The 23712-nt window shown below is 51.5% G+C and overlaps 10 protein-coding genes across 10 annotated transcripts; 5 read left to right on the top strand and 5 right to left on the bottom strand.

The window, feature by feature from the left end:
- Window positions 1-251: 251 nt before the first annotated feature.
- Window positions 252-2057, top strand: VTN31DRAFT_3892 (uncharacterized protein; the record flags this gene model as incomplete). Its single annotated transcript, XM_069404219.1, has 1 exon — window positions 252-2057. The coding sequence occupies one exon, from the start codon at window positions 252-254 to the stop codon at window positions 2055-2057; it is 1806 nt and encodes a 601-aa protein (XP_069261215.1).
- A 691-nt stretch (window positions 2058-2748) lies between these two features.
- VTN31DRAFT_3891 (uncharacterized protein) lies at window positions 2749-3979 on the bottom strand (the record flags this gene model as incomplete). The annotated part of the gene is made up of 3 exons (XM_069404218.1): window positions 2749-2823; window positions 2887-3435; window positions 3503-3979. The coding sequence occupies 3 exons, from the start codon at window positions 3977-3979 to the stop codon at window positions 2749-2751; spliced, it is 1101 nt and encodes a 366-aa protein (XP_069261214.1).
- A 775-nt stretch (window positions 3980-4754) lies between these two features.
- On the bottom strand, window positions 4755-7077 carry VTN31DRAFT_3890 (uncharacterized protein; the record flags this gene model as incomplete). The annotated part of the gene is made up of 6 exons (XM_069404217.1): window positions 4755-4938; window positions 5290-5867; window positions 5959-6176; window positions 6250-6307; window positions 6575-6797; window positions 6947-7077. The coding sequence occupies 6 exons, from the start codon at window positions 7075-7077 to the stop codon at window positions 4755-4757; spliced, it is 1392 nt and encodes a 463-aa protein (XP_069261213.1).
- A 588-nt stretch (window positions 7078-7665) lies between these two features.
- On the bottom strand, window positions 7666-8178 carry VTN31DRAFT_3889 (mitochondrial 37S ribosomal protein uS8m; the record flags this gene model as incomplete). Its single annotated transcript, XM_069404215.1, has 1 exon — window positions 7666-8178. The coding sequence occupies one exon, from the start codon at window positions 8176-8178 to the stop codon at window positions 7666-7668; it is 513 nt and encodes a 170-aa protein (XP_069261212.1).
- Window positions 8179-8712: 534 nt separating this feature from the next.
- VTN31DRAFT_3888 (uncharacterized protein) lies at window positions 8713-10267 on the top strand (the record flags this gene model as incomplete). Its single annotated transcript, XM_069404214.1, has 3 exons — window positions 8713-8750; window positions 8808-8974; window positions 9027-10267. 3 exons carry the CDS (start codon window positions 8713-8715, stop codon window positions 10265-10267), a joined length of 1446 nt encoding a protein of 481 aa, XP_069261211.1.
- A 209-nt stretch (window positions 10268-10476) lies between these two features.
- VTN31DRAFT_3887 (uncharacterized protein) lies at window positions 10477-12194 on the bottom strand (the record flags this gene model as incomplete). The annotated part of the gene is made up of 3 exons (XM_069404213.1): window positions 10477-11694; window positions 11786-12003; window positions 12077-12194. 3 exons carry the CDS (start codon window positions 12192-12194, stop codon window positions 10477-10479), a joined length of 1554 nt encoding a protein of 517 aa, XP_069261210.1.
- Window positions 12195-13423: 1229 nt separating this feature from the next.
- Window positions 13424-14742, top strand: VTN31DRAFT_3886 (uncharacterized protein; the record flags this gene model as incomplete). The annotated part of the gene is made up of 4 exons (XM_069404212.1): window positions 13424-13561; window positions 13625-13655; window positions 13710-14026; window positions 14083-14742. 4 exons carry the CDS (start codon window positions 13424-13426, stop codon window positions 14740-14742), a joined length of 1146 nt encoding a protein of 381 aa, XP_069261209.1.
- Window positions 14743-15454: 712 nt separating this feature from the next.
- On the top strand, window positions 15455-17365 carry VTN31DRAFT_3885 (uncharacterized protein; the record flags this gene model as incomplete). The annotated part of the gene is made up of 6 exons (XM_069404211.1): window positions 15455-15634; window positions 15694-15951; window positions 16003-16147; window positions 16200-16233; window positions 16291-16964; window positions 17022-17365. The coding sequence occupies 6 exons, from the start codon at window positions 15455-15457 to the stop codon at window positions 17363-17365; spliced, it is 1635 nt and encodes a 544-aa protein (XP_069261208.1).
- A 630-nt stretch (window positions 17366-17995) lies between these two features.
- Window positions 17996-21331, top strand: VTN31DRAFT_3884 (uncharacterized protein; the record flags this gene model as incomplete). Its single annotated transcript, XM_069404210.1, has 1 exon — window positions 17996-21331. The coding sequence occupies one exon, from the start codon at window positions 17996-17998 to the stop codon at window positions 21329-21331; it is 3336 nt and encodes a 1111-aa protein (XP_069261207.1).
- A 317-nt stretch (window positions 21332-21648) lies between these two features.
- VTN31DRAFT_3883 (uncharacterized protein) lies at window positions 21649-23462 on the bottom strand (the record flags this gene model as incomplete). The annotated part of the gene is made up of 2 exons (XM_069404209.1): window positions 21649-23286; window positions 23346-23462. The coding sequence occupies 2 exons, from the start codon at window positions 23460-23462 to the stop codon at window positions 21649-21651; spliced, it is 1755 nt and encodes a 584-aa protein (XP_069261206.1).
- Window positions 23463-23712: the final 250 nt, after the last annotated feature.

Below are 23712 nucleotides of genomic sequence, written 5' to 3'. Positions count from 1 at the left end.
CTGTATTGTTATTCCTCGTTAGCCAGCACATTCAGTCCCTTGCAGTGACATTACTGCACCGACTCTCGCGTCCCTGACGGCCTCTCCCACGAATTTTCTCTTCATTCAACTTCACGATCGCCTCTCGAGTGACAACTGTGGCCAGATCTCCTCGTTGATTGATTTCGCCAACGCGAACGCAGGCCAAACGCCTCGACGGGTTCTCCCCCTTATCAATCCCGGCAAAGCAGCCCGTCCTGCCTGCAGACACCATGACTACCGTGCCGCCGTCAGGCGGTGTTCGCAGCCTATTGGCTAAGTTTGAGAACAACAGCCAAAATACAAGCACTTCTCCTCCATCTCGAGGAAGATCCCCCACCAATGCGAATGACTCGCCGAATGCGCGACCTCTTTCCAAAGTGCGGGCCAGCTTTGTCCCGGTCGACAGAGTGGGACGAGGGTCTCCTGCTGGCTTTCCCAGAGTGAAAGACGGCGAAGGATCAGAAAAAGATCCCCGTTTGAGAACGATGACACCAGTGGAATCCTTGAACAGTCCATCGTACTCGTCCTCGCAGACAGTACGTGGTGAGCCGGCGTCTCTTCAAGGAACTACTGTTGGCCAGATCAATGAAAGATTGGAAGCCTTGGCAGTAAGTGCCGGCTCGCAGAGCGCTCGGGCGGCATTCGAAGCGCGGGAAACACCACTGGTCGCCGCCAAAAAGGAGTCCCAACCAAAGGCGCCATCTCCGGAAGCGAATGGTGTCAAAGGAAGTACCGCTACGAAGAGCACACCGCAAGACTCTAAGCCGGGTGCCAATTGTTCATCACCTGTCTCCACCGCTAAGGGGAATCCGGCGGCCAAATCCAACCCCAAGCCATCGTCAACAAAAGAACAAAAGTCGACGTCGGCGACATCAAGAACCTCGGCAACATCGGCATCAAAGCAAACGGCAGCAGACGAGAAGGCGTCAGCTAAGAAGGCAATGACAACGAGGCAATCGACGGCTCTGAATACCAAGCCGGCCGCAACGCCTCCCCCGGCCGCGACGAGAAACCCAAGGTCTTTGCCTGCGAGTCCCAGAGTCAGGTCACCGGGCCGCTCATCACGAAACCCGGCATCTTCCACTGCCCCAACATTAGCTTCAGTCGCGAAGTCGAATACTCCGCCCCCGACACTGTCGCGCAAGTCATCGAGTTTGAAACCCGGTGTCTCCTCCCGTCTCACGGCACCCACGGCGTCGAGCTTGCGCAAACAACCATCGCGCCAGTCCTTGCCCGCGCAATCTACCCAGGAACGTCCCAAGTCCCGTGTCAGCACGACTAGTACGACGAGAACCGCTGCGGATGAGAGTTTCCTGGCACGGATGATGCGACCAACGGCCAGCTCTGCAAGCAAAGCTCACGCTAAAGTTGAGCCCAAGAGTCCGCCAAAGACGACAAAGACTGTAAAACCAGCGCGAAAAAGCGGAGAGGGTGTAGCCGAAAAGAGACCTGTGAGACCGTCGAGCAAGACTTCTCAGCGAGAGTCATCAGCAAAGCCAAGGTCTAAAACGAAGCCAGAGTCTGAGCGATTGTCCGCGGGTACGCCATCTGTCGAGAACCAAGCCTCAGACAAGGCACAATCTGAAGCTACGGAGCCGGCTCCTGAAACCGTTGATTCTACACTAGAAACCAAGTCCGAAGCCTCTCAGGCACGATCTGAAGAGTCGGTGGCTGCGACGGGACCAACAAAGCAAAACGAAGATCACGAGAGTGAACCAGCTGATGTCTCCGGTGATAACGTCGAGGCCAATAAACCATCGACCGAAGTCGCTGGGGAGACGCCCTTGCAGCCAACAGAACAGCCACAGCAAGATCCTGAGAGCCGCGGCGAAGAAGCCACGGCATCGCCGGATGCCCCGAAGGACGAGGCTCAAAGCGCAAATGCCCCGTCGGTGGGAGAGAGTGATGAGAAAGCGAACGAAGCGGTTGCGTCAGATGCCAACACAACCTCCGAACCACCCACTGGTTCACTCGCCGAGCCAGCTTCAACCGATGATGGTCTGCAGCCGGCCCCAGACAAAGCAGAGACATCTTGATCAAGGGATTCAAGCGTCGGACCCTTGTATCAAAGATCGTTTATCATATTCTTTCATGAAGGCTGGTTTTACAAAGCTTTGCTTTGGGATGTTCTTTTGGATCTGGCTGCATGCTAGCATCCAGCTTGACGGGGATATATCTTATGTTCTTTTCTTCTTTCCTCTTCTCTTCGGCACAGTTGAAGTATAATACCTTTACTTACCGTGATGTAGTTATTATTTCGATTCTTCTTCTCCTTCTCCTTCTCCTTCTTCTTCTTCTTCTTCTTCTTCTTCGCCTTGATGTTATATTTTGATGTTTTGGCCTGGGTGTTGGGGCATTCTCTGGAGGTAGCATCATCGAATCAGCGGCATCTGATAATATATCCAAAGCATTTGTGTCTTCAGGTCGCTTCCTTTTAATGACACCACTTTGTATGCGCTTAGTCGGCAGTGTCGCCTTGAGTAATGAACCGAGCAATTACGTGTCCTAAGTCTTGAAAATCACGGAAATGATACTATAGCCTTAGACTAGGCTGGGCAGCAAATGCATGACAATCCCTGTATTTACACAACGAGCTTCGATCCTCAGCAAAAACCAGCAAAGGGAACGAGCACGGGTTGCAAGGACAGGTATATGACCGATGAAATCCGTGCACGAGTGAGGACTGGGTATCACTATAGGAGCATGAATCGGTTCCGGCGTCTCTATTCAGCCTTTTCTCTGGGAATTCAGCGGCGGAGGCGCCACGGGCTTGAGTTTAAGCCCTTTACGGCGCGCATAATCCTAGAAAACAGATTAGTGTTGGACTACGCTTGGACAATCGGTTCTGGTTTGAGACGGCCGTACTTCACAGCTTAACCGTATACCGTCCTCGATGCTTACACGAGCCTCATAACCAAGTATTCGCCGTGCCTTTTCGCCGCTCGCATACCGCACCGCACAGGCATCTTTGACACTTCCGCGGCTTAGTGTTGTTGGTGTGCCTGAGATCCAAGTGTAGATCTCGGAAATAAGGCCAGCGACCCATGCTAGTTTCTCCGGTATGTGGACGGTGAAGGGCGGGATATGTCCAAAGTGAGCCCATATCGCCAGACAAAAGTCTCGGAAGGTTATGGGCTCATTGTTCTGGATGAAGAACGCTTCTCCCGCGGCCGTTCTGGTTGTTACCAAGTTCTCTGCGGCCAAGACATGTGCATCGGCTATATTCGTCACGTACGTGACGTCCCACAGGTTGAGCCCGTCGCCAATTACCCATGGTGTCTCCCATTTGGCGATACAGGAGTGGATAGCAGGTAGCAGCTGATAGTCCCCAGGACCGGTTAGCACAGACGGTCGCAGTGAGCAAGTAACCATGCCGTCACTCGATGCATCAAGTACTAGTTTTTCAGCAGCGGCCTATGTCCGGAATCAGTATGTTGTCGAATCCAGATACTGGCATTGCAAGATACAAGGGCCTAGGTACTTTGGATTCACCATAGATTAGAGAGTTCTGTGACGTAGGCCAGGTCTCGTCGATGTTCGGATATGGCAGCCGCATGTCATCCACTGTGGCACAACAGCTGCTGGTGAAGATGAACGCCTTGACACCGAATCTCTTTGCGGCATCAAGCACGTTTCTGGTTCCCTCCACGTTGACCTTCCGGACAATGGGTTGCTGCCGCCGGCGGAAGCGCTCTGCGAGCGCCGGGACTATGCCTGCCGTATGAATGAGCACTGTCGGCCGCACTAGGCCGATCACCTTGTCCATTTCTTCGGCTTGCGTCACATCCAATGAGATGAATCTCGCCTCTTTCGGCACCTCATGCACAGGTCCTGGCGGATTGCGGTCTACCACTGTCACCGAGCATTGGGGATGCTTTTCAAGCACCGCTCTGGCGATGGCCGAGCCGACAAAGCCACAGCCACCGGTTATAAGAACGTCCGTTAGCTGGGCAGCCATCCGAGCCTTTGAGATCGCAAGTAAATCGAGTAACTTCAAATTACCGTAGTGATTAGCAACCCTTTACCACGGAGAATAAGCAGGACCCGGTAGAAGTGGTCAATTCCAGGGGTTGATCATCAGTATCAATTCCAGTGTTGTACCGAGTTAGTATGGTTCATGTCCCTCCAAGCTCTGCTCCGTAGCCGTCAACTGATGTTAATGCATTTCACTCCACCCAAACTAGTTAAAAATTAAGTCTCCACCTTACCTAAGCCACCCTGAACCTCTCCAGCCACCACCATGATCCAAACTAAAATCATCTACATAGAGTTCAGTGGTTCATCACCGTCAGAGCACTAGCCTGTGAGCATTGCTATGCGAACGAGCTAGGGAGCACGAGAGCCCTGAAAGCGCGAGTGCCAAGATCTGCCAAGGCACTGTCAGCTGATATAAACTATCACGTGACCGCTCACGTGACCATCACCACAGGGCAATAAAAGTACGAGTACTTCCAAGTCGAACTAACTATTCCAAACCATTGAAGTTTCTTTTGATGATTTTCGCCATCGAAGATATCAAAATAGCTAGATCATCACCATCAAGACACCAAAAATGAACCATCGAAGAAGATATCAACATGGTCAAAGCTGTGCCCCTAACTGGCGGCACCCTGCCCTCAAGCCGTCAGCTTCATTGTTCTCCAGGTTCTGGACCATCGTTCCTTTCTCACATTGAGCACGTTTGTGAGCTTTCTGCGACTCAACATAGCCAGGAACCAGTTTGAAAGGGAGTGCTACTTCAGGAGGCCATCGCCGCGATCAAGGCCGGTGCGGTACCGAGTCTTCGGGAAGCAGCGAGGCTGTTTGATGTTTGATGTTCTCCTGACGACTTTGCGGGATCGCATCTCCGGCAGGAGGAAATTCATCAAGATCTCGAAACAGCATTTGCAGCGACTGTCGCCGAAAGAGGAAGACACTCTGGTGAAGAGTATGAGTATGTACCAGCTCGATACCTGGGGGCTGGCCGATGACAATTGCTGAAATGGAGGCGTTGGCGACTGAGATTTTGCGACCCAAGGGAGACACAAAGCCCTTGAGCAAGAACCGAGTCTACAATTTCCTGGAAAGACATAAAGAGCTCAAGGTTCGTCGTTCCCGGACTCTGGGCCAAGCGAGGAAAGCTGCGCTTGACGAAAACACGCTGAAGGAGTGGTTCAACCTCTATGAAACAACGTTCTTGGCGTACAGAAACACCGAGGATGACATTTACAATATGGATGAAAAGGGAAGTATGAAAGGAGTCGGCGATAATGTCAATCATAAACTCACGGGAGCCGATCAGGTGGAATCAACTGCGGAGTCACGCCTGGGAAGTATTTCTGGAAATAGTCAAACAGTCCCTCGGGAGACTGCTCAAGCTTCGCATAGTGCTCTGCCGGTGCAAACAATGTGCACGTAAAAGATTTGTCCGGGGACGGGAGGGCGATGAACATGAACTCCTGTCCGGGCCATATATGCAAGTGGTTAGGGGAGATGCGAAAGTCTCCAGTTTCAGTCGGTTCGATGCGGAACTCGCACCACAGAGCATCGATGTACTCTTGCAGGTAATCCACTCGGGCGAACTTCATCATGTGATAGCGGGTTGCAGAGTGCGCTCCATCCGCGCCGATCAGGAAATCAAACTGCACCTCAATCTCCGGGGCGCGATTGAGGTTGACGGGGCCCTTGTCCGCTGCCGGCGAGCCATTGCTCGTACCATTTGGCTGCCGGCACTCGAACCAAGCCTTTCGTGCACGGAAATCGGCTCCCGTGAGTTTATGATTGAAGAATATCTTGACATTCGGGATTTTCTCGAGTTCATTCAGGAGAACATTGTTCAGAGTGCCGCGGTCCATGGAATTGATGCACTGTCGACGATTAGTCGGAAATTAGTCGGAAATCAATGACAGACACACTAGGCCCTTGTCCGGGGCTAAGTGCATGGGGCATGGGGCGTACCCTGCCATGGACGTCATAGGGATGCTCCGCTTCCCACAGATGTCCAGAAGCCGACCTCCGGTGGATCATGCGCCCTCGTAGCGGAACGGCATTGTTCAGAAGCACATCCACTGCTGTGGTGCGGCCCGACTGTTTCAATGCCGTGATGCCGCGCTCTGACAATGTCAAATTTATAGACTTGGTGAAGTTTAGTGGAACGGTCGAAGTGAGACGAAGATCTAGTATTTCAATCAGGACTGGTCGAACGCACACACATAGCAGACCTAGACGTGATTCGATTGGACCACTTACCTCCACGGAGCTCGTACAGCTCGACATCGTCGCCTCGAGATGCTGCGTAGGCATGCTCCTATCTTTTCCCAGGCCCTGCACCAACAATCACTACTTTTTGTTTTTGCCTGCCAGACATGTTTTTGACGATTTGCCTCCCGCACACTCTCACACGTCGACGTGCGAGAAGGGGGGGGGGAACTACCTTTTAAACGAGAGAAAGAAAGGAAATCTATAGTTGATATTGGCCCCAAATAGTTGCTGCAGTCTGCAGATCTCACAGGATCGGGTATTTCAGTTTTTTCTTTTTAGCGCCATTTAGCATAGAAACGTTGGAGAACCTTACTTGTAGACAGTCATTGCGGCCATCAAAATCTGGCGACCTCACACCATTGGCTCCTTTCATACTTCCCTTTTCATCCATATTGTAAATGTCATCCTCGGTGTTTCTGTACGCCAAGAACGTTGTTTCATAGAGGTTGAACCACTCCTTCAGCGTGTTTTCGTCAAGCGCAGCTTTCCTCGCTTGGCCCAAAGTCTGGGAGCGACGAACCTTGAGCTCTTTATGTCTTTCCAGGAAATTGTAGACTCAGTTTTTGCCCAGGGGCTTTGTGTCCTCCTTGGCTCGCAGAATCTCAGTCGCCAACACCTCCATTTCGGAAAATGTCATTGGCCAGCCCCAGGCAGCGAGGTGTACAGACTCTTCGCCAGAGCATACTCCTCTTTCGGCGTCAGTCGCTGCAAAGGCTGCTTCGAGATCTTGTTGAATTTCCTGCCGGAGATGCGATCCCGCAAAGTCGTCAGGGGCACATTGAAGAGCCTTGCTGCTTCCTGGTACTTCACCGGCATTGAATGCGGCGATGGCCTCCTGAAGTTGCTTCTCTTTTTCAAGCGCGTTGCCAGCCATGTTGAGTCACAAGAAGATGCAAAGCGCGTTCAATGGAAGGATAGCTCGATGGTTCAAAACCTGGAGAACAATGAAGCCGACGGCTTGAGGGTAAGGTGCCGGTAGTTAAGAGCACAATTTGGTCATGTTGATGTCTTCTTCGCTGTCCATTTATCATCAAAAGAGACTTCAATAGTTTGGATTAGTTGGATTTGAGAGTACTATCATTATTGTGCTGCAAAAAATGAGCTGTTGAATTCTATACATGAGATTGTGATAGTTCATGGCGGTGGCTGGAGAGGTCCAGGGGGTGGTTTAGGTAAGTTGGAGTTTTTGGGTAAGAGTATATCCTTGCTATGTACCATGAGGAGGTTATCAGAACACTCGTAATGACCTGTGGAAATGGACGAGCCATGCGAACAGGAAGTACACTAGGACCCTGTCAAAGCCGAGATAGTATTGTACAGGTGCTGGACCAAGCAGGAACCAACGTGCATAACCGTGACAAACTCCAAAACAATGCAGACAAAGAAAACAAAAGGCATAGATATTTATCGTACCCGACACAAAGCAAGTCCACCGGTTTTCTTTTCTATACATTCCCGTGCTTCCATAATTCCCCGATCCGTGGACAGAAAGATGCACTCGCCTGGCGAGCGAAGACCCTCCACTTGTCCACTTCTCTCTCCACGGAGAATCTTCCGCAATTCATCCACTTTGAGCGAAATTCTTCGCTTTGGCTTGCTGATGAGTTGAACCTTGCCCAGGACCGGTTCACTTTGCCAGTACTTGAGGCCCAACCATAACCGTCTGGACGATACATTGGACTGTGTGACAGGTTCCAGCGACTGTTCGTCGCCGACCATTGCCGGTTGGTTCAACAACAGATGCGGCTCGGGGGGATGCGGTCCTCCACGAACGACGCCCGAGATCAGTCCGGCTTTTTGGAAAGCCAGACACAACCTCAAATGCAAGTTGGTATTGGGTATCGAGGTGATGCTGAGACGGGCCTTTGTGACATTGTTCAGATGCGAGCACACGTGTGCCAGATTGGTGAGCGACATTTTCGTTGCGAGGGACGATGGCCACGTAAACTCGATGGAATTAAATCATGAAACTGATGAGACCTCTATGCGGGCAAAGTTAGATGGTGTCTGGAATTTCGCAAATAAAGCCAATCGATAGCCATTCTTACCGATGATGCTGGATATGGCAAAAATTAGCCTGCGTGAGCGACTCTTAGAGAAGTTGTCCGTCACATTTCAAGGCAGTTTGATCTTTTCAGGGCAGGGAACAAATCGGGTCTAGTCTACGAACCGGCCCGGAAAAACAAAATTGCGGCGCAGCTTGGGTGCTCTTGCGGGGCATCACAGACAAGCAATCAGACGCGGACAACAACGTAATCCATTTGCAGTTCAGCCCTAGCCGCCCAACTAGGGAGAGATCAATCCAGCCCGTGGCCAGTTCAGTATGTAAGTTGCTCAGCCCTTGTTTCCATATAAGAATCCAACGATCCCGGCATTTGGTACGGAAATATCGACCACCCAAAATTCTGCCTGTGCCCAAACGAGCCTCTTTCGGCCGGCTATGGAACCAACATGCCCCCTCTTCCTGGCGAAGAACGCTTGCTAACAGTGTACGTGGCCACCAGCAGACATTCCTTGTGATCATTTCTGGCTCAGCTGTCTTTTAGCTACGCCGACGTCCATTATTACTTTACGGCTCCGATCCCTAAGCCAATTTACCATCGATTCGACAAAGGTTCCTATCTATACGTGTACCATGATCCAGTGCGGGGTACTGCTAGGATTGAGATAGCGAACAACCCGGGCACGCCTGACCAAGATGCCTTCTTTGGAGGTCAGTCTCGTTCGGAAAACTGGAGTACGGCGTAGTAGCTGATGGGGTTTAGCGCTGGATCGCGCCCATCTCTGCCATTCGACACGCTTTCCTACCTTGTGTACCCTGACCGTCAAGTCGTCTACACCAGCCTCCTCGTCCGGCCATGTCCAGACTCCGGGAGATCAGGACTGGATCTTGCCATTCACCGATCCGCGAGATGGCGCTCAACGTTTGTTGCGGCTTCATACCCTAGACATCTATTTCTGGACAGTGAATGATGCAGATCTGTTCCTCGATTCGGTCGAGCGACTGCTTCCTCCGGGACAGCTCGAAAGTGACCGTCTTCCCAAGAGTCAATCCACAGAACCAGCCATGAGCAGCGTAGTGCAGAAACTCGAGAATGTCGCCATCTCGGAATCCGCGTATCAGAATAGCTCGACCTGCGATCTTCAATCAAAGCCTGTTTCTGAACCCAGCATGATAACAAGCTCTGTGGCATCGGTTCAAGTCACTCTTCCTGCTTCACAGCAGATACCAAAGACTAGCGAGCCGGCCGACTATACTCCCCTCGCATACAATCCTGCGGCACCGCCCGCACCCGAACCGATCAAGCCGCGGGAAAAGACACCTCCACCACCAGATGCCGCGGACGGGACTGGTTTAGCAGCCGCCGCTCTTGCGGATCAGAGTCATGTTCCATCTCAAGCGCCTCCTGTCAGCTACACCTCTCAAGCCACTGGATATGGAATCCCGGGATTGCCTCAAAGCGGATATATCTCACCACCGCCGAGTGCGGGGTTTGGGCAAAGTTACTCCACGGCAGCAACGGCGAATGTGCATTCCTATCATGCTCCGCCGGTGAGCGGAGTTGGTACGACTTACATGGGAGGTCCGCCACTCACTGCGCCTCTGCAAGGTCCCAATACGCAGACGTACAGTCACCAGGCGTATGGGGCACAACAATTCCAACAACAGCAGCAGCAGCAGCAGCAGCAGCAGCAGCACATCAGCTATCATCCTCAGCCACAGCACTATGAGTCTGGACATGGAAATGTCAACGTCGCTGGCTATACGAACTATGCCTACGGTCAGCCCGCTCAACAACCGAATGCTGCCTCAGGAAGCGAATATGACATTCACAATCAAGTGTACATACCGACTGAGGACGAGGCCAAACATTACTCGCAGGGAGAACTCCAACAAGCGATATCGAATCCAGGGGCGCGGCCACACAAGCTGGAGGATAGAGCGGCCAAGGTGGAGAAGACTGTCAATGGATTTCTGAAGAAGCTGGAGAAAAGGATTGGCTAGTGGACGACAATGACGACGATTTCAGTGCATTGAATGAAACTCATGATCATGATTCATAGGAATGATATCCTAATACTGCAAGTTGCTGAGATGCTGGAATACATGACTCGCTCCGGAACAAACATGACATTGCAACAGGTGTATCGATTCATTGACGGTCTATCAAGACAGGGGATTTCAATTGTACAATGGGCATGGCCCAGAACTCTCTACGAAGCATATGCGGCAGTATAGAACTGCTTTAGGGAAAGCTTTGTCAGCCATCGATGCGGCGTCAACTGTCGAGGAAACCTCCACACCAACATAACTCCAAAGCCGACTGCGGTGAGTATTGCAGAGGCAATGACTGTCTTCGCACCAAGCAGTAAAATGCGACGTTGTCTTTGCGAGGCCTTGACGACTGCCGAGTAGGGCATATTGCTGAAGCTGATCCGTGAATACTGGGTCTTCCAACCCAACTGAGGAACGTAGCGATCGAGGGTCTCTTCAATGAACTTGCGGATCACGTACAGCCGCGAAGTGACTCCGCTGCGCATTTCCAGGTAATTGAGTCGGGACAGCTCATTGATGGCATGTGCGTCTGGCACGCGCTGGTCCGTATAGGCTTGTAAGGCGGCTGCTCTGGCGGCATCCCTGGTCGTGGCATCGTGTGATGGATCGTATACGCCATGCTTGTCGAGAATCTCGAAAAGGACTCGGACATCTTCCATGCCTGCATTGAGTCCCTGGCCATAGAAGGGAACCATGGCATGCGCAGCGTCGCCGATGATAACGACGTTTGATCCGAAGTGATGCGGTTTGCATTTGAGACTGATCAGTGGAAGGTGCGGATTCGTCATGAATTGCTTGTACAACTGATCAGGTGGAATCAACTGCGGAGTCACGCCTGGGAAGTATTTCTGGAAATAGTCAAACAGTCCCTCGGGAGACTGCTCAAGCTTCGCATAGTGCTCTGCCGGTGCAAACAATGTGCACGTAAAAGATTTGTCCGGGGACGGGAGGGCGATGAACATGAACTCCTGTCCGGGCCATATATGCAAGTGGTTAGGGGAGATGCGAAAGTCTCCAGTTTCAGTCGGTTCGATGCGGAACTCGCACCACAGAGCATCGATGTACTCTTGCAGGTAATCCACTCGGGCGAACTTCATCATGTGATAGCGGGTTGCAGAGTGCGCTCCATCCGCGCCGATCAGGAAATCAAACTGCACCTCAATCTCCGGGGCGCGATTGAGGTTGACGGGGCCCTTGTCCGCTGCCGGCGAGCCATTGCTCGTACCATTTGGCTGCCGGCACTCGAACCAAGCCTTTCGTGCACGGAAATCGGCTCCCGTGAGTTTATGATTGAAGAATATCTTGACATTCGGGATTTTCTCGAGTTCATTCAGGAGAACATTGTTCAGAGTGCCGCGGTCCATGGAATTGATGCACTGTCGACGATTAGTCGGAAATTAGTCGGAAATCAATGACAGACACACTAGGCCCTTGTCCGGGGCTAAGTGCATGGGGCATGGGGCGTACCCTGCCATGGACGTCATAGGGATGCTCCGCTTCCCACAGATGTCCAGAAGCCGACCTCCGGTGGATCATGCGCCCTCGTAGCGGAACGGCATTGTTCAGAAGCACATCCACTGCTGTGGTGCGGCCCGACTGTTTCAATGCCGTGATGCCGCGCTCTGACAATGTCAAATTTATAGACTTGGTGAAGTTTAGTGGAACGGTCGAAGTGAGACGAAGATCTAGTATTTCAATCAGGACTGGTCGAACGCACACACATAGCAGACCTAGACGTGATTCGATTGGACCACTTACCTCCACGGAGCTCGTACAGCTCGACATCGTCGCCTCGAGATGCTGCGTACAGGGCCGCAAGCGATCCGACAGGCCCTGCACCAACAATCACTACTTTTTGTTTTTGCCTGCCAGACATGTTTTTGACGATTTGCCTCCCGCACACTCTCACACGTCGACGTGCGAGAAGGGGGGGGGGAACTACCTTTTAAACGAGAGAAAGAAAGGAAATCTATAGTTGATATTGGCCCCAAATAGTTGCTGCAGTCTGCAGATCTCACAGGATCGGGTATTTCAGTTTTTTCTTTTTAGCGCCATTTAGCATAGAAACGTTGGAGAACCTTACTTGTAGACAGTCATTGCGGCCATCAAAATCTGGCGACCTCACACCATTGGTCCCTGTCACGTGAGCTTTTCTCGGCCCTAATCTGAGGACTGAGGTTGATTTATCATGGAAAGGCATGATCCAGATCTTCACATTTCAATAATCAAATCATGGATGTACCCAAGTCAACAGTTATATGTTCATCTGTACATCAACCATGACCCAGCAGAGGTTAGAAGCAAGTACCAACTACCAACAACCCCAAGTTACTACCTACCTAAGTACCTAACCTAGTATGTAGGTACCATGTACAACGCCACGATGCATTCCAATGGTCACATATCGACTCCGCTGTGGGAAAGTCGGGAAGTTCCCCTCTCCTGCTGTGGCCAACTCGTCCACTTGGAAGACTTTATTCAGTCAGCTCCTGCACAAGATTAATTATTATTAGTCCATTCACAAAACCATATTGGGATGAAGTCTAATCTTATGCGAGTGAAGTTAATCCAGTGCTGAAACATTCGGGCTTTATCGCTTGTTCGGACGTTGGAGGGCACAACATCGCGCGGCCTGGTCCGGCTCTGTCATGGTTTCTCATCATAGCCCTTTGAAAAATTCTGAGGTGATGAAATCGACACAACTCCGGGGACCAGAGGCGTTCATATCTGCATCCTCAAAGCCCTGTATGTACTGCAACATTACTAGGAGTGACTACCTCGTACAGTTACTGCATGAACTCACTCCTGATGATCCCCGATGATCATCCTGATCGATCGTACAGGGTAAGTACTAAACTCGAAGATCCCGAATCCCATGTGCTCCGCCGACTGCAGGAATTCATGTGGACTAAACCTAACTGGGAATAGCTCGTAAGTACACGTTGAGCTAGTCTACTTTTGAATTAGTTTGGTCAGTTCTCGGATCGACTTTCTCCCGTTCCCTGACTCTTCGCACTGTTTTCAAGGCTAATAATCTCTTGACCTTCTGATCGGTATTTTTTTTTCTTTACTCATCTTGCGGTTCCAACTTACGTTAGCTTCACAATGGCTGCCGCAGCCACAGCAAGAAAATGCCTCGGCGTGGACTGCCCCAACGAAGCGGGCAATCTGCAGTGTCCAACATGCCTCAAAATGGGCACTGACAGTTTCTTCTGCTCGCAAGATTGCTTCAAGCGCAACTGGGTATGGCATTGTTCCGATTTCTGGTCTCGTCTTTTACTGCTGTTCTAACAGTGTTACGTCCAGGCAACACATAAGGTGATTCACAAGACTAAGAGTAACTTAATTGCCAATCTATTTCCCCCGAGAGCCGTTTCTGAACCAGATCCAGCAACCGGTCTCTACAATCCATTCCCCAACTATCCTTTCACCGGCTCCCTGCGACCCGTCTATCCGCTCTCTCCTCGACGACATGTCCCCGCATCGATACAGCGTCCGGACTACGCCGAAGATGGAATCCCTCGGTCAGAGCGGAAATTCATTGGCAGACACAACATCACCATTCTCAGCAAGGAAGAACAAGAAGCGATGAGAAAGGTGTGTCGATTGGCTCGAGAGGTGCTCGACATTGCCGCGAGAGAGGTCCGGCCGGGTGTAACAACCGATTACATCGATGAAGTCGTGCACAAAGCTTGTATCGAACGCAACGTGAGTGTCTTCTTTTCAGTCTGTAAGATTTCCGCTGATGGAATATCGGCGTAAAGGCATATCCGTCACCGCTAAATTACATGCATTTTCCGAAATCGGTTTGTACCTCGATCAATGAAACAATATGCCATGGAATTCCAGACCAGCGGCCCCTAGAAGATGGCGACATCATCAACATCGATGTGTCGTTGTACTACGGAGGTTTTCATGGTGACTTGAATGAGACTCACTACGTTGGCGACAAGGCAAAAGCGAATCCTGATGCCGTTCGGGTAGTGGAAACAGCCCGAGAATGCCTCGAGCAGGCGATCCAAATCGTCAAGCCGGGGATGCTCTTCCGAGAACCGGGGAATGTGATTGAAAAACATGCGAAGAGCCGGAACTGTAGTGTGGTCAAATCCTACTGCGGTCACGGCGTCAATCAATTGTTTCACACAACTCCAAATATCCCACACTATGCCAAGAACAAAGCAGTGGGAAGCGCGAAACCAGGCATTTGCTTTACGATCGAGCCCATGATCAATCTCGGAACCCACAAGGACAAACTATGGCCGGATGACTGGACAAGTGTGACAGCTGATGGGAAGCTCTCAGCTCAATTCGAGCATACTCTACTAGTGACCGAGGATGGAGTGGAAGTCCTGACAGCCCGTCTACCAGACTCTCCAGGTGGGCCAGTTCCGATGCCAGAGGTCAGTTCAGCTACCACGGCTTGAGTCTTGATCGTCAATTGCTTTCAGTGCAATGGTTGACATGGTGATGTTGATATCCCATTTCACTTCCGGAATTGACCGTAAATGCGCAGCTATGGCCTCTTAGTCTTCAGTGACAGTGCATCTAGTAAACGTCCTCTGTCATACTATCTATATAATAACAAGAACTCCGTACCAAAATTGGTTTCCATTCACTCCCGTCAACTGGTCTTGCATTGACAGAAGAGGGCTTTCTGTACGGAGTACTCCTGCTGTCAATGATTGTCGGACGGTTTGTGTGGTCGATGCATAGGTAATTATTGACTCGACAAGCCTTGGGTTCGATGTTTGGCTTTTGGATGATTGCCGTACCGTCGATTTGACTCTGTTTGTACGGAGTACCTCTTGGCACGATATCGTTAGCCGATAAGCTGGGTACCGTATCTGATAGGCAGAACTGTAATTTCGACGATTTCAAGATTTTCATCCCTGCACCTTCGGGAAGAACCGATGGGGTAGGCTCAGAAATTACTTAGTGCATACTGCATGGTTGCAGCGCGCGAGCACCTTTACTTTTAACGGCCTACTGCCAACTAGATCGAGCCTATGACAAACTGGACTTAGGCTAGGTTAAGAGCTTGTTACGGCAATTCTCGTTAGCTTTCGAGCCCTCTCCGCTTTTCGGAGACCGATCTTCCCTCGGCCTTTTCGCTCCACAGTGCCTCTGCCGTAGAAGATGGCATCCAAGGCTCCTGTGAGCGAGACCACACCCCTACTTCGGGACGGCAATGCGTCGAGTTCAGCGACATCAGTGGAGAATGGGTCATCGGCCGTCCCGCGCTCGCAGGGTCCCTCGCAAAATGCCGCAGGAACCCAAGCGCAACTAAAGTATATTGTTCCTGCTATTTCCATCGGAGTATGATCACGATGCATGCACCGGCCAAAAGATTTGCAGCAGACTGATGTCCTGTGCAGGTCTTTCTTTCCGCCGCCGATCAGACTATTATCATGGCAAGTTATGGTAAAATTGGCAGCGATCTGAATGCCCTCAATTTGACCAGTTGGATCGCAACGTCGTATTTTCTCACATTGACCTCGTTCCAGCCTCTGTATGGCAGACTAAGTGACATCTTCGGGCGCAAGGCCTGTTTGTTATTTGCCTATGCCATCTTTGGGACTGGCTGTATCTTCTGCGGCACAGCTGTGGATATCAAGCAATTGATCGCAGCCAGGGTGTGTGATACGGTAAACGGGGATATTCCATGTCGCTGACTTCTCGCACAGGTATATCAAGGCATCGGTGGAGGCGGCATGACGACCGTTGTTAGCATCATTTTGAGTGATATCGTCCCACTCCGTGATCGTGGCGTTTGGCAGGGGATTATCAACATCATTTACGCTACCGGCTCCGGTATAGGGGCACCAATGGGTATGATGCTGGACCTCCGAAAGTAGGGTGATTTGCTGATTTTCGGAATTAGGTGGTATTCTGGCTGACTACATTGGATGGCGTTGGTAAGCCATGTCTTCTTAGCTAGTGTGGCCCAGCCAGATGCGCTAACTTAAAGTTAGGGCCTTCATTGCCCAGGGGCCAATCTGTCTTCTCGCTTTTATTTTGGTTACAGTTTATTTGCAATTACCGGAGCAAGAGAAGGAAGATTGGCGCAGCAAACTTCGCCGCGTCGACTTCCTCGGTGCCGTGACCCTGATAGGCGCGGTCTTTGGCGCTCTTTTTGGGCTGGATCGCGGCAGCAATGTTGCCTGGAATATCCCCGTCTCGTATATTCCCCTAGCAATATCTGCAGCGCTGTTCGTGGTATTCGGAATTATAGAGGTCTATATTGCAGCCGAGCCGTTTGCTCCAAGGGACATCATCGCAGATCGCGCGCTGCTCTCCTGTTATGGATGCAACTTCTTCAGCTTCGGCGGCTGGATGGCGGGGCTTTTCTACATTCCCTTGTATTTCCAGGCCGTCGATGGCGTCTCGGCGACTGTATCTGGTCTTCGGATTTTACCCTCGATTCTAGCAGGTGTATCAGGGTCGCTTTTTTCAGGGCTTGTCATGCGATGGACCGGTCGTTACTACTGGCTCACTGTTGGTGGATATGCTGCTCTTACCACCGGCCTGGTCATTATATTCCTCTGTTCAGGAGCAGTCGTCGTTAATGTGCCGGTTCTCATCGTGGGAACGATTCTCTCTGCCTTCGGAAATGGAATCGGAGTCACGACCACATTAATTGGACTGAGTGAGTTCCTACTTTTCGGAAACTCTTGATGGTATCCGTAACTGATGAATCTTAAAGTTTCCAATACCACCCCGGAGAACCAAGCTGTGGTTACGGCATGCTCCTATCTTTTCCGGTCGCTTGGATCAGTCATGGGCCTCTCCTTGTCGTCCACTCTTGTCCAGCAGCTTCTTCGAGGGCGGCTTCGGTCCGCATTAAAGGATGCTAAGGACATTGACCGGATTGTGGACGGTGTACGCCAGTCTCTCGACTACATCAAGACGTTACCACCACAAATACGGGACACAGTCCGTAGTTGCTATGGATGGTCCATGAACTTGGGCTTTGCCTTGATGATCGGCATTGTTTTTCTTGCACTGGTTAGCAGCTTCTTCATCCGTGAGAGAAGTCTGTCTCGTTGAGTAATCCAGCACTTTACCAGGGAGTCAAACTCGCTTCAACCTCATCTACATGTAGCGGTCAGTTGCTTTTGATTGAATAGTGCGCTTGATGGGTCATGATGAACTGCAGCACGGCGAACAAAAAAGAAAAAACTTGGGTAGATATAGAATGAAAGGCATGTTTGACATTCTTTTGGCTTAGAATCTCGCTTACATACAGGGTCTCTTTCTGATTCGGACTCTCGACTCAGTGATGGTGGCATTTGAATTCCGTACATATGGAAATCTTGGTAAATCACCAGTTAACTTCCATTTAAGGTATAGCGTCCTATACTGTGGATCTATATGGACGCTTTATCGGCTTGGCTTGGCGGGACTTTGATCATCGTCCGAAGGCTACATTCAGTAACCACTCGTGCTGGATAGTACTTCTTCTGTTGTTGTGTCCATGCTCATATGGGCTCTCCTCTGCATTCAAGCTGTCTTTGTTATATTGTGAGGAGTTTTTGTCCCTCTTAAACCTGGCTTCCCATCGCGGTTGCTCCTGGAACTTAGTTCAAGTGATAACCTAGCGACTCAGATCGGAGCTCTGGTGATCCCGAACCTCCTCTCAACGCCAGATCATAATGTGGCGATAACTTATCTACCATCATGTCTGAAGCTCCTAGTTCGCAGGGATACTTGTCTCGTTATCGGCCGGTTCTCTACTTTCTTGCCGGCGTCACTGCGGTTTATGCCCTGGTCCATCTCCACTCCACAGTTGTTGCGAGCTCCCGCCAATCCACTCCTTCTTTACGCCGCCGAAATGCCATACGTCGCAATCGCCAGCCAGACCAGGCACTGACACAGACTCCCTCGTGGAGGGCCATACGTCATCTGGAAGGACTGGAAAGCGAGGATGGTGTATACGGGACGTTTCGTATCGAAACAGAGGATGGCCGGCGGATGGAAAGCGGGCTTCTGCCGTCATTGCTTGCAACCCGCGACCAGTTGATGGCGGAGATTGGCGTGCCAGCTGTCCATGCCGAACGCGTCCGTGAGATGATGGAAGATACCTTCCTGGAGTCCTTCTTTGCTCTGGAATTTCCTTCCACTCACAATATTCCCGAAGGTAGTCGTGAGTTCGACTTCTTGGTAAATGAACTGCATCGACGTGGAATATCGCGCTCGGCTATTCTCAGAATCTTGGATCGCTTCAACGCAAATGATCGCTTTGGCGAAGATATTCGTCAGCGAAGGCAGAATGAAGAGCGATTGACACTCTCCACACCGTTGGTCACCACTGCTTCTCCGCCTGAACAGTCACCCCTGGCACAAACGGCACCCGATGGGGGTGAAACAACGGTAGAGGATCGGGAAAGCTTGTTTTCATGGCACGATGGCAATATTGATGGCTGGCCATCTCGAGATGGCCAGAATTTGCTCAATCTATTATACCACATCGCCGAGGATCAGGCTCGGAGGGACGGCTATATACACCGAGGCGTGACCTGTAACAGCTGCGGTGCCATGCCGATTCAAGGTATTCGTTATCGGTGCGCCAACTGCATAGATTATGATCTATGCGAGACGTGTGAAGCGATGCAGGTTCACATCAAAACGCATTTGTTCTACAAAGTACGGATCCCTGCCCCGTTTTTGGGGAATCCAAGACAATCCCAGCCTGTTTGGTATCCTGGCAAACCATCGATGCTACCTCGCAGTCTCCCGCGCCATCTAGCGAGACGTTTCATCAAAGAGACCAATTTCGAGAATCCAGAACTGGATGCTCTTTGGGATCAGTTCAGATGCCTGGCCAATGTAGAGTGGCCAGAAGATCCATGTAAACTAGGCATGGCTATCGACCGGAAAACGTTTGATAGATGCTTCGTGCCAAATACTTCGATCAGACCGCCCCCACCCAGCCTGATTTACGACCGCATGTTTGCTTTCTACGACACGAACGGTGACAACCTCATAGGGTTTGAGGAGTTTCTGAAAGGCCTGGCTAGCTTCAACAACAAGAGTGCGGACGAAAAGATGCGACGTATCTTCAGGGGATATGACATTGATGGTGACGGATACGTCGAACGCAAAGACTTTCTCCGCATGTTTCGCGCGTATTACGCATTGAGTCGGGAGTTGACCAGAGATATGGTTGCTGGTATGGAAGATGATTTTCTGGATGGGGATGCGCGCGATGTTGTCCTTGGTAGTCAACCCATCAGCTCTGCTTTCCCTGGAAATATCCCTGCAGGGGACGTGTCCAGGACGGGTGAGGGCAAGCGGATTAATCCCAACGGCGACATGGAAATCGTTGATGGAGAGGGAGTGCTCCGACCAGACGGCACCGATACGGGCGATCCGCATTCGATAATCGGTGATGCTGCCGTGCGCCGCAGCCTTCCCGAGTTCGATCCTATGCCGACACGGCTCTTAGCTCAAAGAGCAAATCCGCACGGCGTCTCTACTGCCGCGGGTGCTGTCTCCCAAAACGAACAGGGCGAAGCTTCTCGGAATCTACGGGAGAACGAGGTCAATGGGGATCGCGTCGACAACGATGACATGGATGACTCATCTGAGTCATCAGATGATTGGCCACCCGCAGAATGGATCTCCGAGGAGGATATTGTGAACGCAATGGGGACTTATGTACCACTCCAGGAGGTTACAGATCGAGCTGACAGAGCGCGGATTACCTCCGCCTTTTACCAGCGTATGCATGAGGAGGATTTGCGCCGAATGGAGCAGGCTCGACAACAAGGCGTTCGGGAACGCTGGCAGCGACGAATGTTTTACATTGACGAGGAGGACGGTGCGACAGCTCCTCCGGAATGCCAAGATGATCCTGACTTTGGTGACTACGTTGAGGAAGACAAAAATACTACTGCAAATCAGCGCCATTCTGAGTCGGAGTCTCATCCGCCGACGCCTCGGTCAAGGTCTTCCTCGAAAGTGCGTTTTGAAGATGACGATTTTGATGTCCGGTCGAACCCATCAACGTCATCCCGCAGTATTCCTGTTGGAGAGCGTTGGGGGGGATTTGAGGTGCCCGAGGTCGAAAAAGACGTCGGCAAGGAAATCCTGTACCAAGCAACGCAGGAGGGTTTCAATGAACTGCTAGATGCCTTGTTCAAAGAAAAGGAAGATTTGATGGTGGAGGTCTATCGCACTCGAGCTGAACGAAGGCGATGGGCCAAAGAAATCGAGATGTTTGAGCAGTTGGATCCGAAGAAGAGGCATAAGAAGAAGAATTTCGCAACGACAGCCACAACGGTTCCTGGAAATGCTGGAAATGGGGAACACCGTGTATCCACTGGGAACAACGCCCCGGTTTCTGACGATTCGCTGCAGTCTGCAGGGCATTCCTTGAATCAGGACATTGCGGCGACTGTTGAAGATGAAACTGTGATTTCGCCCTCGCCTGTGAGCAATCAATCGCAGGTTTCGTCTGCCTCCAGGGAGCCGGAAGACTCGCGCGATCCCACCTTGCCCCAGAATCGCCCAGACACCTTGGATTTGGAGCAATTTCCCTCGCTGCCGACTGAGCCCGCATCGGACCATTCCTCTGGGGAATGTCTAGAAACTGCCGATCGAGTTGACCCGACACTGCCGCAAAACCGGCCGAACGAGGATTCCGCGGCTACGGCTTCCAGTGACCATCGTTCAACGCAACGGCTACGTCTGCGTTTCCTGGCCGGTAGTTCGACGATATCTCCTGCGGCTCCCTCGGCGAAGGTAGAGGAAACCACAGCGTCCAAACCCTTCTCAGCCACTGGCGAATCGTCCTCCTCATCCAGCAAGGATAAGAGCGGCAGCACGCGGGAGCAGCCTCCGTCCCCCGAGGTCCTTGCCCGCTGGTCTTATCTCAACCAGGTGGAGCGCGACGCCCAGAAGCGTGGCGGGGGTGCCAAACTCAACTTTGAGGAGTTTCGGAGGAAGATGAAGACGGATCAGGGGCGAAGGCTTGCCTTTGTGGGCAGTTGGATCGAGATGGCCAGCTTTTGATTTTGCTGCCCTTTCATGTTTGTATTATTAACACTGACATTTCAGGTCCTGTAGCTACTCTGGGTGGAAATGCTGGTATGTACCTAGGCAGGTATGTATCTTGGTTGGAGGGTTAGGATGGGGGACTGGAAATACCGATGTATACCCATGTTAGATTTCTTTACTCAACGGAAGAACCCATTGCAAAGATCCATTATTATGATACAGCCGCGTACCTTCCTAACCTCGATCCTAGATTGACGTACCCACGCGACATGTGTGCTTGGAACCAGAAAAACGTCATGAATGAATCGTCGCAAACAACCATCAGACAAGAATCAATCCCAGTATTTGATGACTCCCTCCAAGCCGCCAGTGACGAACTTGCTGGTCTCCTGCGGATGCCAGTCCAGACAGGTGATGGCAGCGCCTTCTTTACCGCCGGCATGAAGCTTCTCGTACATCTTGCCCGTCTTCCAATCCCAGAAGCACACGTAACCACCCGAGTCACCCGAGGCAATAAACTGACCGTCCGGCGAGATGACCACATCGATGGCGTATCCGGCAGTGTTGTGGCCGCGGAACGATTTATTCCTGTTCTGTCGGAATTTGTCCGTCGACGCGTAGACGACGATCTGGTTGTCGGCGGACTGGAAGGCGACGTATTTCCCGTTGGGATGAGGCGCGGCTCGGACCAAGGCGTACATGTACGGCTCTGCGATGAATTTGATGGGGACGGGGATATTGTACTCCCAGGCGCGGAGGGATTTGTCGTCGGATGTCGAGATGAAACGACGGTTGTTGTCCACGAATGTGATTGTGTTGATGGCCGCCAGATGATGGTCATATTCCTGCGTGATTTGGCCACTGCGCGTATCGAACTGAATGATCTTTTTGTCGGACATCCCGGCCAGAAACTCGTGCGAATTGTCCGGATCAGGATTGAAGCGGACAACGTGCGGTATCTTGCCCGTCGTAAAGCGGCTGATGCACTTGCCGTACTCTGTATCCCAGAGCTTGATGTAGCGATCGAAGGAGGCTGTAAGGAATGTCTTCCCCGTGGGATGAAACGTGGTATCCGTGATGGACTTTGAATGGCCGGAGAAGGTCCGCAAGAGTTCCCGTTGGTGATAGACGTCCCAGATTTTGGCCTTGCCATCGGCGGCCGACGAGAGAAGGAGATGCCCGGACTGCGGGAAGAATCGCAATGATGTGATGGCTTTTGTATGGGATTTGTAAGTGTGGATGACCCTCTTGGGAATGTAGTTCCTGATGCTGCCCACTTCCTTTCTCAAGTCGATACCCAAGTCCTGCGGAACATGCATGTACGTGCGCCCCAGGTAGTCGAACTGTTCGGAGCCGTGGAACTCCGTCGTCTCCGTCTGCGATGCGTCGTCTTGGTAGTCGGTGGCGGCGTCCTTGCTCATGGCAGGCATGTGCGCGGGCGTGATTTCCTCCTCTTCCTCGACGTACTCTTCATCGCTGGCCAACTCCTGACCAGGGAGTGCGGCTGATTCTTCGTACATCTGGTCCTCGTTCTCGTACTTGGCCCATGGACCCAAGTATGCCCCCTCGCCTTCTACAATGCTCGGATCCCCTTTCTTTTGTCTCTTCCGTCGAAGGGCCGCTGTTTCTTCCTTGGAAGGTCGTAGTTGGATGACGTCGCGACCGCCGAATCGCGCCGCGTTTTCCACATTTCCGACAAACGCATCCGGCCGACTCGGGTCCCGGCTGTATCCCAAACTCTGGAACGTCCGATGTTGTGCGGTAAAGGTCGCGTCGCTAATGGAGGTCTCTTCGGCGTAACCCGTCGGCACGTTCTTGCGCTTCAAACCATTTCCCACCCCAGCTGGTTTGAACGGGTTGGCCGGACCCTGGGCGGGTTTCGCCAAGGCGTCGTAGGGAACATTATAGGTGAGAGCTTGGGAGTTCCCAGTCTTGCCAGACGCCGTAACTAGCTGCATATTTGTGGAATCCTAAGGTTTGTTAGGTATCATCAGCAGGCCTTAACCAGCCATGAGGTCAGGAACCAAACCTCTATGGTGACTTCGGGAGCAGCAACTACAGTTGTCGCCGCAGTTCGTGGAGGGGATCTCGGTTTGATCTCATCGTCGCTCGATGAATCATAAGCATTTCCGACAAGAGAAGCCATGGTATCCAGTTGATGCTGGCCAAGATGGAGGAGAGCTCGTTACTACTACTAACTTGTAAGAATACTGCACGATAACGGTTTTGTTCGGTGGGTCATTCGGACCACTGACGCAGCTTTATCAGTGGATCTGCTCCAGGATGTGTACATGTACCAACAGACTCGAAGAACTGTCCAACATTTGCAGTACTCCGTACGTATTACATATACATACAACACTTCCAGCATCCATTGGAGACAGCCGGGGATAAGA

This window comes from Thermomyces dupontii, assembly GCF_041956625.1.
Source record: "Thermomyces dupontii strain NRRL 2155 unplaced genomic scaffold VTN31scaffold_3, whole genome shotgun sequence".
Taxonomy (NCBI): Eukaryota; Fungi; Ascomycota; class Eurotiomycetes; order Eurotiales; family Trichocomaceae; genus Thermomyces; species Thermomyces dupontii.
Note: the sequence above shows the minus strand (reverse complement) of the source record. Positions and strands in the feature narration are given on the sequence as shown.